The sequence below is a fragment of the Ahaetulla prasina genome, chromosome 1 (assembly GCF_028640845.1).
Source record: "Ahaetulla prasina isolate Xishuangbanna chromosome 1, ASM2864084v1, whole genome shotgun sequence".
Lineage (NCBI taxonomy): Eukaryota > Metazoa > Chordata > Lepidosauria > Squamata > Colubridae > Ahaetulla > Ahaetulla prasina.
This window is the reverse complement of record NC_080539.1, coordinates 199,314,734-199,327,716: the sequence shown is the minus strand read 5'-3', so window position 1 is coordinate 199,327,716 and position 12,983 is coordinate 199,314,734. Positions and strand designations below refer to the sequence as shown.

Sequence of the window (12,983 nt, the reverse complement as noted above, 5' to 3'; positions counted from 1 at the left end):
GCCCCATTTTGCCAGCAAAGTGCTGTAGGAGGCCATCTAGGTAAAAAACAGGGCACGGGGGGGGGGCGTGTAGCCCCCCCCCGAGTTCCATTTTGGCTGGCAGGGTGTTGCAGGAGACGTCCATCCTGGTTTGCTCCCCCTGCCGCCAGCTCACTGAGGAGAACTACAATGCTAATCCAGTAATAGAGTATTGAATATAGTACCTTCCATATAAATTAGATTGTTGCACTTCTCTTTCTTTCACCAGCTTTTTTAAACATTCCAATTAAGTTTTCAATGAAATGTAAAAATCCTAATAATCTGATACAGTAATTTGTTGATGTACTCCAGTTTACACGTATCATCTTCTCTGGATTTAGGTAGAAACCTGATGTCTATTAAGCTGTTGTATATGGAAATTGTGATAATATTAATTCTGCTTGCATGTAAGACCATATATAAGATACCTAATGGCTTTATTTCCAACTGTGTCTCCCATAAACACCAGTGTGTCCGTACACAACTTTGGGGCCTTTTTATCATCTTCAGTACCTCACCAGTTTTTATGTTTATCACAGGGGTGAAATGCTTCCGGTTTGGACTGGATCACCCGATCCGGTAGCGATGGCGGTGGGTGATTCGGAGAACCGTTAGCAAAAATCCTTGCCCTCCCCCCATGCCCAGCTGAGCCACACGATCATCAGAGGTGTTTTTTTTTACTTTTAAAAGCATTTTTTCTTTGGCTGAAAAAATGCTTTTAAAAGTAGGAAAAAAGCCTCTGATGATTGCGCGGCTCAACTGGGATCATCAGAACCTTTTAAAAGCATTTTTTGGCAACCTCTTCAGCCCAAGAGGTTGTAAACAAAATGCTTTTAAAAATCTCTGACAATCCCAACTGAGTTGCCTGATCATCAAAAGCTTTTTTTTCTTTTAAAGGCAAAAAAAATGCTTTTAAAAGAAAACAAAAGCCTCTGACGATCAGGCAACTCAGCTGGGATCGTCAGAGTCTTTTAAAAGCATTTTTTAACAACCTCTTTGGCCAAAGAGGTTGCAGAAAAGTGCTTTTAAAAGTAAAAAAAAAAAGTTGGCCATGCCCACCCAGTCCACAGAATCGGTAGTAATAAATTTTACATTTCACCACTGGTTTATCATTTTGGTTAAAGTCATTTAATGGAAAACCAGAATGCTATAAAGCAAAGCACCAGCTTCAAGCATAACTTTTTAATGAATATTCCTAGGGCTGCACTTGCCTGTATGCATTTTTAAAAGATAAAAGCCAGTGAGGTACAGTAGCTAAAATGTTAGACTGGCACTGAGGACACCCAGGCTCTAACCTGTCTCTAGTCAGAGAAGGTCACTGATACCATAATACTGAGGCAGTCACCCTCTCTCAGCCACATCTTCCTCATAGGAAAATATGTGGAGGAAACACAGAAGGAAGGAGCATGATGTATATCACTAATCCCTCCCTTTCTCTCTCTCTCTCTCTCATATCCTGCCTTTATTATTTTTACAAATAACTCAAGGCAGCAAACATATCCATCACATCTTCCTTCTCCTGTTTTTCCCACAATAACAAGCCTGTGAGGTGAATTGGACTGAGAGAGAATGACTGGCCCAAGTTCATCCATCTGGCTATCATGGCTATGGTGGGACTGAACTCATGGTCTTCTGCTTTCTAGTCTGGTGCTTTAACCACTAGATAAATTGGCTTTTGCATTCTTGTATGAAAGGCAGCGTATAAAATTAATTGGGACCAACCATGTATTGTTGTGTTTGCTGAGAGGGGAGGGGAATGGAGGGAGAGAGAGACAGAGAGATAGAGATGTATATATGCATGTTGAGGGAGTAAAAAGCAATGTGAACTGAAATGAGATGAATCTGTTTGCCTACTGTTAAGTGCCAATTTTATCATAACATATCTATCATAAGAGATATTTTATGCCCATAAGAAGTTTGTTCAAAAGTAGCCCAAAGACTTGGAAATCCATGCACTATGGCATATACACTTTGGTGTCCTAGCAACTCATCATAATGTTGCATACATTTTTGTAGAACGGGTTGTCCAGTTCGTTTTATCCTGGAGCGAGAATATGACATGCTAATAGTTGGAGGCCGACATCCACTTTATGGAAAATATAAAGTAAGCTATTTTTATTCCAAATGGCAGCACTTTTATATATCTAAATTATTATCTCACACAGACTTACTTTGACCTTGACCATCAGCAAAAACACAATTTCTTTCTGGTCTATTCTGTCCCTTTATACTGCTGCTGTACATAATGTCTTGGACTGTGCAGAAAGCATGCAGAAATCAGGCATCTTCTAGACATAGGGCAGGATTAACCCAAGGCAAAAAAGTATCTTTATGAGTTATTTCAGTTAGTATCTCTCATGCGTGCTCTGGTAATCTCCCAATCAGAACCAACCTACCTTCCTTCCTTCCTTCCTTCCTTCCTTCCTTCCTTCCTTCCTTCCTTCCTTCCTTCCTTCCTGTTTTATGTGCGACTGTTTTTGAGAAAGATTCAAAAATTGGGCAGTTTTAAGTGTATCATATTATTGTTAGTGCTTAATTACCTGCAATAGCTCCAATCTATTAGCAGTTTGAGATCACTGAAATATTCCCTTTAACTTATTTCTTTCCAGAGAGTTTGCTTAGGAGCAAAATCCTAAGCAAAAGAGATGAGTGGCTGTCAAGAAGACTCCCTAAGTGGAGAAACATTAGCAGTCAAATGGTCTCCCCAACAAAAAAGCTTATCTGACACATAGCTTATTGCCCTTTCAGCTCCATCAAAATTGTTGAAGAAAAAAATTAAAGATGTAATAAATGCTGATGCAAAAAAAATTCCAATAAACTTCAGGGGATTCAGCCGAAGGAGATAATATGTTTCTAACAATACACTGTTCTGATTTTAGGTGGGATTCATGAAAGATGGCAAAATTAAAGCTGTTGACCTTCTGCTCTACATCAATGGTGGATGTACACCAGATGAATCTGAATTGGTAGGTTTCTTTATAACAGAAGACTCATAGATAGAAACAATATATTTAATGTTGGCTGAGAGAAAAACGATCTTATACTTGCTGATGATAGAATATTTTAATACTTTATTTATTTGGCCAAGTGTGATTAGACACACAAGGAATATATCTCTGGTGCAGAACTCTCAGTATACATGCAAAGCAACAGAAATTGAATATGAGTTTAATACTATTTAGAATAGAATATATATTTTTTTTTTATTGGCCAAGTGTGATTGGACACACAAGGAATTTGTCTTGGTGCATATGCTCTCAGTGTACATAAAAGAAAAGATACGTTCATCAAGGTACAACAGGATTTACAACAATTTAGGATGTATACCATGCAGTTCTCAATCTGACAAAAGAATTAAACGGATTTAAATGTTGAAATGAATCTTTTTAATTAAAAGCTCTTAAGAACAAGCCAAGATGCTTGGTATGCATTTCAGACTACAAACTCAGATTCACAAGCCACATCTCCTTAGGATAGAGAAATTTCCTTGTTAAGGTTAGATTGCCCCAATCCTTTCCTCTGCTGGTTTCAGAAAAAAATGACTGTTTAAAGTGGAGTAGAAAAAGTGAATGGTGAGAAACTGGAAAACAGTTGAGTTTCCATTGCTCACTATAGCCTCTGATGAAAAGTTGGAATCTCCAAAAAGCTGGAAAGGTCCAAGAAATCAGAGTAGAGTTGATTTAGGAAACCTTTTGCTTTTATTGAAAAAGGAAAATACATGGAGTATTTGTACTAGGTTCTTTTCTCTCCTGTTTTCTGTGACTTGAAGCCAAATTCATAACAAAGCTACCATACAGTGCATAGCTTGGGCCATCTCCCAACTTTGTGCTACTGAAATTTACTCAATCCCAATTCCTGAGAGCAATCTTCAAAATCCACTGTTATGTCTTTCATGGAACCATACACATGGAGACCGGAATGGTGAGCAAGGGAACTAGAATATGGCAGACCGTATTAAACTGCTAGCTAAAACTAACACAATTTTGTCCCCTTGATATTAGAGCACAAATTTCGAACTATGAGAAGGTGAGCAATTTATAGCAAGCTGTCCCATCTGTAGAACCTTCACCTTCTTATTTATTATCAGTAGATTGCAAGCAAGCAACCCTGATGCTCAAGCAGTAGGTGTTGGATGCAGAACGCCAAATTCATGCAGGCGAAGCCTCTGTCTTTTCCTGACTGACAGAATAAAAATATCATAGCACCAACCTCATATATCCCATTGCAGTTAGATATCCTAAACCACAGAAGGCCTTTCACACACTCTACTCCAATGCAGTGCCCTCCAGGGAGCAGTGCCAGAAGGCAGAAACAAAAATATATATATCCTGGTCATGGCAAGTATGTCCCTGTGAATCAAAGTAGGTAGGGTTTATTCAGCAATTTTGCCAATTTTACAAGGAACTTAAAAGAGCTCTAATTATGCTGTTTCTGAATAATATTAGAGGATTTATCACCCAGCAATACAAATAGTCCTCCCTTAACAAACGCTTAACTCCCTTAACAGTTGCTTAGCCACCATTCAAGGTCACAAAGAGACTTAGAACAAAAGGTTCTTCTAACCCAGTTCAGAGTTCCAATGGCACACACACCTGCAGTCACATGACTGCATTTTGGGCTCTTGGGAACTGGCTCACTTTTATGGCTGGTTGCTATGTTCCATGGACATGTGACAGCAATTTAGTATTTTTTGCCGGATTCCAGCACATAGGAATGAATTGACTTATTTTATGAGTCGCTTTACGACTACTATAAAATAAGCTCATTGGTCAAGTGGATGCCTTGACTTACGGCCGCCATGACTTATGGCACAAATTCTGGGCTCCATTAAGGTCAGAAGTTGAGGACTACCTATTTGCACAGTTCCTGCTACTTAACATCAGCCTCACGATAATAGGTAAGCTAGCTAAGTTCGGCATGGCTGCTTATAAGTAGCCCTCATCTTACAGCTATTTGTTTAGTGATCATTTAATGTTACAGTGACATTGAAAAAAAGTGATTTACAACCAGTTCTTGTAGTTACAAGTGTCGCAGCATCCCCATGGTCACATGATCAAAATTTGGGCACTTGGCAACCAGCATGTATTTACAACATACAACAGTTTGCAGCATCATTTGGTCCCATCATTGCCATTTGTAACCAACCCAGCTGGCTTCTGATCAGCAAAGCCAACGGAGGAAGACAGATTCACACAATGATTATAAACTGGGTGTTTATTTTTCACCTTCATCCATATTTTGTGCTCTGCTTATGAATTTTTTCATATACATAATCCTCCTGTGATCTATGTTTTATAGAAAAGTCTCTTCATTTGTAGCAGATTAACTCCATTTTGTATTCTGCCAACGTATCGTATTATTTTGGAGATTTTTCTTTTTTAGCGTAGTTGCAAGCTGCTGTATTGCCATTTTTTATGTCCATGTTTTAATTCTTGAAGTTTTTAAAAAAGAAGGTGGGCAGAATTCTGTAGTCACCCTGTCTCTGTGCCATATGATAAATGATAGCACTGGTATAAATTCCCACTGTCTTTTCCCACTGGTGTTAGCTGGTGAATGTCAGGCAATAGCTTCTTGGAAGATAGATAGAAGATAGAAAGATAGAAAGAAAAATAGAAGCTAGATAGTGACAGCAGGAACCTAAGGATGCTGAGAATTAAAATATGAGGATAACTCCATAAGATATGATAATTTAAAGGTTTCTTATCTATTCCTATCCATTAGGTACTAGAGTATGTGGTGCTAAAATGTTTTAATGCATATGATATCCCCAACTTCCGAAGCCAGGGATGGGCCTGCAAGACAAATTTACCATCAAATACCTCATTTCGAGGGTTTGGATTTGCACAATCAGCCTTAAGTGCGGAAATGTGGATAGCAGCTGTGGCTGAGAGCCTTGATCTTCCACCTGATAAGGTAAATAAAGGAATGGGAAAAAGGTGTGTTTAGAGTAATTTAGAGTAAGGCCACAATGTTGCTTTTACAAATGTAACACATATATGTTAGTCTTCATTTGCAGCGTAGAATTGACAGAAAGGAGAAGGATCTGAATGCCTTCTAATAAAAGGTAAAAGATTTATCAGATCTGAAGAGAAATCAGAATATTTTCCCCAGTAAATACTCCTAAGCCTGTTCTCCTAGCCATATTCATTTCCACTTGGGGAGCTTGCCTGGAACAGGCAAAACTTCTTGGATAAACAATACTTCATAGAATCAAAGATTCATAGCATTGGAAGGGAACACAAAATTCCTCTGCTCTAACCACCTATACCTGTGATGGTGAACCTTTCCAGACTGAATGCCCAAAGTGCAAGTGTGCTCGTGCGAATGCACATGTGTGTGTCTGAACCCCCAAAATGCAATGCATGTGTGCCCCCCGTGCACGCCTCGCCCCCCACCTATGTGTGGCAGAGACCCGACGACCAGCTGGCTGGCAGGAGGTGCCCGCATATGCGCGACAGAGCTCAACTAGGGTGACGGCTCACGTGCCCACAGAGGGGGCACTGTGTGCCATAGGTTCACCATCATGGTCCTCTACCATTCATGAGAAATGGCTTTCTAGCCTTTTCTTAAAAATCTCCAGAGATCTCACAATTTCCATTGACAGACTGTTCTTCCCTTTAAATATAAGGGAAGTTTCCCTTATATTTGAACCAAATTTAGATAGCTAAATTTTTTTCTGTTGTAAGTCACAGAGATAATTTCCTTACGCCAATAGAGAAACGGATTGTTTATCTCAGTGTATCATTTTGTCATCACTATGCCATCTCAAACAGCACTGCAAGCTCATGATAAATATCAGATAAGACTGAAAATAAACTTCTTTCCTCATGCTGAATAATTGCATGATTTATTTATTGTTTTAATTATTGCAATATTTCTATACCACAATTCATCTTTGGGAGATGACTTTCTGTCCCAGTTTAAACATTTATACAAACACTCATACTGATGGTGAAAACTGAATTGCCACAATATAAATTCCATAAGTTATAGTTTGGATTTTCCCAAGAAAGCATTCCAGATATCTCTGGCATGGGTCTTGAGAAAGATACTTCAGTGCATCTAAAGCACAATTAGCTTTTTCTACTTTATAGCCACTCATTCTAGAATAATTCACCTATTTGAGAGGATAGTTACTTACTCTAGAAACAAACTGTGACCTTTCTACATAGAAACAGCCTACCGTATCTTAACTTAGGCAAGTCCTCAAGATTTTCCTAGAGAAGCACTCTAGAAGAGAGTGCTTCTAGAACACTCTCATGAGTACTAATTTTGGAGACTTTTTGAACAGACTAATCATTCTAAGTCACTCAGTGTGGGACACTCTCTGCTTTAACGTGACTTAGGGCAAGTGGTCCCTGCTGTCTCCCTGTTTGGCCATTGGAGATGGATGGATATAAAACAACTGATGTGACACTACTCTAAATGTTGCCATAGCAATGATTTTCATTTCTCAGAGTGTCCCAGTTAAATATTAAGCTGGGGACATAAGCATTGTGGGAAACTCAAAGATAGAGATTCAGCACAACATCAGCCCTGTCAGAGCATTTGGACACTAGCTGTTATTTGGAACTGATGCTAATCCAGTAAAATGGAGGGGAAGATGATCAGCTGAAAAAGAACCTCTGCGTGTGGGGTTATTCTATTCCACCCCATAGGCCAAGCATTGAGGCAATGGGACACATTTTGTTTGTTTTGTCATAAGCATGAAGGAAGAAATATGTTATATATTAATAACTCTCTTCATATGCATTTATCAAAATGACCATTCCAAAGTTGGCCATTAATTTGTTATGAAAATTATTGCTTTCCTATAGCTAGTATCTTGGGGGCAGGGGGAAATCCACCACAGGAATACATAGGAAAACTATGTGCATGTTTACCACCAGTACTTTTCTTCCCATCTTTGCCATGAATGTCAAGAGGGGGTATTTATATTATGTTTAGGAAACATAATAAATCACATTCTTATTGTTGTACAGAACACTGAACATGTTTTTAAACTCAGCATAATGTATCTTGAACACAGACAGAAAAGAGTGCGCCTAGGGCAGCATCTATGGGAAGACAGGGTAGGAAGTAAGACCAAAGCATTGGATAGATAGAGGTCTGTATATTGTTCACAGTGGCTAGCATGCTTGCCATTTCTATTCACAGCACAAAATTTTGTCCAGTCTCCAATCTTTTGGGAGAGAGTTGTTGAGAAGATGGTCAGGTTACATTTACTGAGAATCAAGGAAGAAATTATCTGGACTCTTTTTAGGCCAGGACATAGTACTGAGGCAGCCCTGATAGTGCTTATGGCAGAGTCAACATGGGAATAATAATGAGGTTGGGGGTTGAGGGGAGAGAAGTCAAGTCCAAAGCTCCTGATTTGTGGGGTGCCACAGATTTTGACATTGTCATTGTCATCTACAGTGGGAGACATTTAGGGTAGGAATCATCAGTATGGTGATTATATTCAGCTGTACATCTGGACCCTGGCCGACCAAGCAATGCTGTCACGGCCTTGTCCTATCCCTGGAGACAGTGGAGGTTTGGATGGGAAGGTCAGGCTCAAGCTGAGCATTAGCAAGACTGGCTGTGGCTCTTTGACTGCCCAGTTCCAGGAAACGTCCCCTCTGGTCCTGAATGGGGTTGCATTAACCCATTTGGAACTGGGACATAATCTGATGGTCTTCCTGGACTTTCATTTCCTGCTCAAAGAACAGGTGGCTGTTGTGACTGGACTTTTGGACTGCAGTGATTCTTTTTTTTTTAGCATACAAAAATGGTAATTGTTATCAATGCGGAATATATAAATGCACATACCAAGTTTTACGTGATTTGTTAAATCTATGAAGCAACTAAAAATATTTTCTCTGTCTCTGCTGAAGGTCAGGGAGATGAATTTATACAAAACGATAAGTGAAACTCCCTACAAAGAAAAGGTGGATGCCAGAAATCTGCTGACATGTTGGAAAGAGTGCTTGAAGAAGTCTGATTACTACATAAGAAAAGAAGCTGCTGAGGAATTCAATAAACAAAATTACTGGAAAAAGAAAGGAATTGCAATCATCCCCATGTTGTTTTCAATTGGATATACCACCACATTTTACCACCAGGCAAGATGTTAACTTTTCAGAATGTGATCCTCCCAAAAAGTAAAATAATAAGTGTAAAGAAACAGCAGTTTTGAAGGGATGAGTAAATTTCATTTGGAAAAATGCCATCATGAGAAACAATTATCTTCTCTCCAAACTTCCAGGGCACAGCTCTTTCTTCTGCGATATCTATTTATATATTCTGCATATTTATATGTAACAAACTTCTTATGATATGTTGTTTAGGAACAATATTACCTTCATTATAGAGTTGTAATAAGGATTACTTTTCAATATTTAGAAATTTTAATTATTTGAGAAGTCTTGAATAATCAGTCAGTCCCATGTCATATTGAAAAGTAAATCTTATGTAAATCATTTTGGTGATTTGAAGGGCATTTTTCTCCAGGTTCCAGCTTCAACCCTCATCCTCTTGTTGTTAGTTGCGAAGTCGTGTCCGACCCATCGTGACCCCATGGACAACGTTCCTCCAGGCCCCCCATCCTCCATCATCCCCCGGAGTCCATCCAAACTCACGCCCACCGCTTCAGTGACTCCATCCAGTCACCTCGTTCTCTGTCGTCCCATTCTTCTTTTGCCCTCAATCTTTCCCAGCATTAGGCTCTTCTCCAGCGAGTCCTCCTGTCAAGCCTGGAAACCATACTAGACTTTAGGGTTCCAGACGCTGCCACATTTTTCCCCTGAGGGGAAGAAGGGGGGTTGAGGGGTATGGTAACATTCTTCAAGCGGTCAAGGTCGGATGGTGTTCACATCTGCAGGAGGAGTGGCGAGAAGATATTCGAATGAACTGGGAGAACGTGGGACCATGTGACCAGCAAAGGGATTAGGGGGGTGGGACTCTTGGGGTTTGTATAACTGGGAAAAGAATCCGGAAGTTCAGTTTTGGAATTTCACTCATCGTGTGCCAGTTTCCTCATGCTAGTAAAGAACTCTGAAAGACAATGGCTTCTGAGTTTTTTTTATGCAGAAGAGGTTTTTCTGGAACCTTGACCCCTTCTTTCTCAATAGGTGGCCAAAGTATTTCAGTTTCACCTTCAGGATCTGGCCTTCTAAAGAGCAGTCAGGGTTGATCTCCTCTAGGACTGACTTGTTTGATTGCCTTGCAATCCAAGGGACTCGCAGGAGTCTTCTCCAGCACCAGAGTTCAAAGGCCTCAATTCTTTGGTGCTCAGCCTTTCTTACGGTCCAACCTTCACAGCCGTACATTGCAACTGGGAAAACCATAGCCTTGACTATATGCACTTTTGTTGGCAGGGTGATGTCTCTGCTTTTTAGTATGCTGTCTAGATTTGCCATAGCTTTCCTTCCCAGGAACAAGCGTCTTTTAATTTCTTGGCTGCAGTCCCCATCTGCAGTGATCTTGGAGCCCAGGAAAATAAAATCTGTCACTACCTCCATTTCTTCCCCATCTATCTCCCAGGAATTGAGAGGGCCGGATGCCATGATTTTAGTTTTCTTAATGTTGAGTTTCGAGCCAACTTTTGCACTTTCCTCCTTCACCCATATCAAGAGGCTCTTTAGTTCCACTTCGCTTTCTGCCATTAGAGTGGTATCATCTGCATATCTGAGGTTGTTGATATTTCTCCCGGCAATCTTAATTCCAATTTTTGATTCATCTAGCCCCGCCTCTTAGTGGGCACTTTTTCTGAGGCTGGAATACCTTTGAATTGTCATTAAACAAACAATCGTAAGTTGAAGACTACCTATATTGTAATTTTGAACAATGTCATAACATGAATAGACTAATAGTAAACTGATCTACTGGAGATGAAAATCAACATATTGTCAGAAATTTGTTACTTCACTATTCAAATAAAGCAAAGCCCTCAGAGGCTTTCCAGCCCATCCCTTATAACCTAGTCCAATCTGCATCTCATCATTTTAGAGAATTCTTTCTTTAATCTTTGTTATTGTTAACCATCTTAAGAGTCAATCGTGATTCCTGTTGACTGCAAGGGCAAATCTATCCAGCTTTCTTGGCAACATTTTGGAAATGGTTTGCTAGCACCTTCTACTTAGGGTTGAGAGAGAGCGACCCACATGGTTTTCTTGCTCAAGGGAGGACTAGAACTCCTAGTTTCCAACTTCTAGTCCAAACAGACTAGTAACATGTATTTATTTTTTTTATTTATTTTTATTTGTCACAACAGTATATATAAGCATAAGCATGAAAATAACTATATAATATATAAGCATATATATGAGCATAAGTATGTGATAACTATATTAATTGGATATAATGAAAGGAAACAATAGGAGAGGAATGGTAGGCAACTTTGTGCTCTTATGCACGCCCCTTATAGACCTCTTAGGAATGGGGTGAGGTCAATAGTAGAGAGTTTTTGGTTAAAGCTTTGGGGATTTTGAGAAGAGACCACAGAATCAGGTACTGTGTTCCAAGCACTAATAACTCTGTTACTGAAGTCATATTTTCTGCAATCAAGATTGAAACGGTTAACATTGAGTTTAAATCTATTGTTTGCTCTTGTATTGTTATGATTGAAGCTGAAGTAGTCTTCAACAGGAAGGACATTGCAATAGATGATTCTATGAGTTAAACACAGGTCTTGTCGAAGGCGGCGGAATTCTAAGTTTTCTAAATTCAAGATTTCAAGTCTGGTGGCATAAGGTATTTTGTTGTATTCAGAGGAGTGGAGAACTCTTCTTGTAAAATATTTCTGGACACGTTCAATTATATTGATGTCTGAAATGTGGTATGGGTTCCAGACAGGAGAGCTGTATTCAAGAATTGGTCTAGCAAATGTTTTATAAGCTCTGGTTAGCCGTTTAGTGTTTCTGGAGAAGAAGCTACGTAAGATTAGGGTTATAACTCTTAACTCTTATTCTAATACTACAATATTATGCTTTGATTTTATCACTCATTTTATCCTTTTTTTTTAAAAAACAAACCCTGATATACTAGATAAAGGATACTTTGTTCCTAGGGTAATTCTCTATATGTTACTTCTATATAACAAGATTTAATTTAAAAGATTAAAACTAACATTTGACAAGTAAGTAAATAAATACATTTCTATTTTTTGTAGGCTGCTGCTCTGGTTCATATCTATGTAGATGGGTCAGTACTACTGTCCCATGGTGGATGTGAACTGGGACAAGGACTTTATACCAAGATGTTACAGGTAATTAAGATTTTTTAAAAGTCTAATATTCCTAACTTGCGCAAAGCAGTCTTTCCAAATTGAGTGCCCTTTCCATGTGTTGAATTACAACCCCTATCATTTCTCTCTAGCATGTCCAACTCATGTGACAGGCAGCAGCTGAGGATGGCTACTATAGAATGCATATGGATTACAATATATTTATTGTCCACAAATACTGTAAATGTGCATGAATGTTCCATTGTTTGTTTGTTTATCAAATTACCTAACATTTCTGCCCCACCCCCTCGCATACCAATACTGTTTGTTAGGGTACAGATATAAACTCTTGCTTTGGTATGACACAGATACAAACCAAATAAAACATTGTATGATAAAATGGACGCAAATTTTCAGAGAAACAGTCACAACAATGAGAAGAATTATGGATCAAATCCATAATACTTATCCTGAACTACAACTCTAAAGAAAATTGGATACAAAATGTTTTCTAGATGGTATACACATTTATCAATAATTTCCAAGATAGGTAAATCACATAATAATAAATGTTGGAAATGCCATGAAACAGAAGGAACACTTTACCACCTGTACTGGGCATATACAGTATATACTAAAAAAAACCCATCAAAACTACGGATAGTTCTTGACTGACAACTGATGCTTAGCAAAGTTATGATGGACCTCCCTGTGGATATTTATGAACCAGTTCTGAAGTTCAGGTGCTCACCCACATACC

General features: G+C 39.0%; 1 protein-coding gene across 3 annotated transcripts in view; it reads left to right on the top strand.

Annotated features, from left to right (window-relative positions):
- AOX1 (aldehyde oxidase 1) overlaps window positions 1-12,983 on the top strand; it is an 81,671-nt gene that overhangs the window by 42,817 nt on the left and 25,871 nt on the right. For all 3 annotated transcript variants that reach the window (XM_058187534.1, XM_058187525.1, XM_058187541.1), the window contains exons 23-27: window positions 2,035-2,122; window positions 2,898-2,984; window positions 5,740-5,931; window positions 8,895-9,122; window positions 12,170-12,265. In XM_058187534.1, the coding sequence (XP_058043517.1) occupies window positions 2,035-2,122; window positions 2,898-2,984; window positions 5,740-5,931; window positions 8,895-9,122; window positions 12,170-12,265 (691 nt within the window). The remainder of the gene's footprint in view (window positions 1-2,034; window positions 2,123-2,897; window positions 2,985-5,739; window positions 5,932-8,894; window positions 9,123-12,169; window positions 12,266-12,983) is intronic.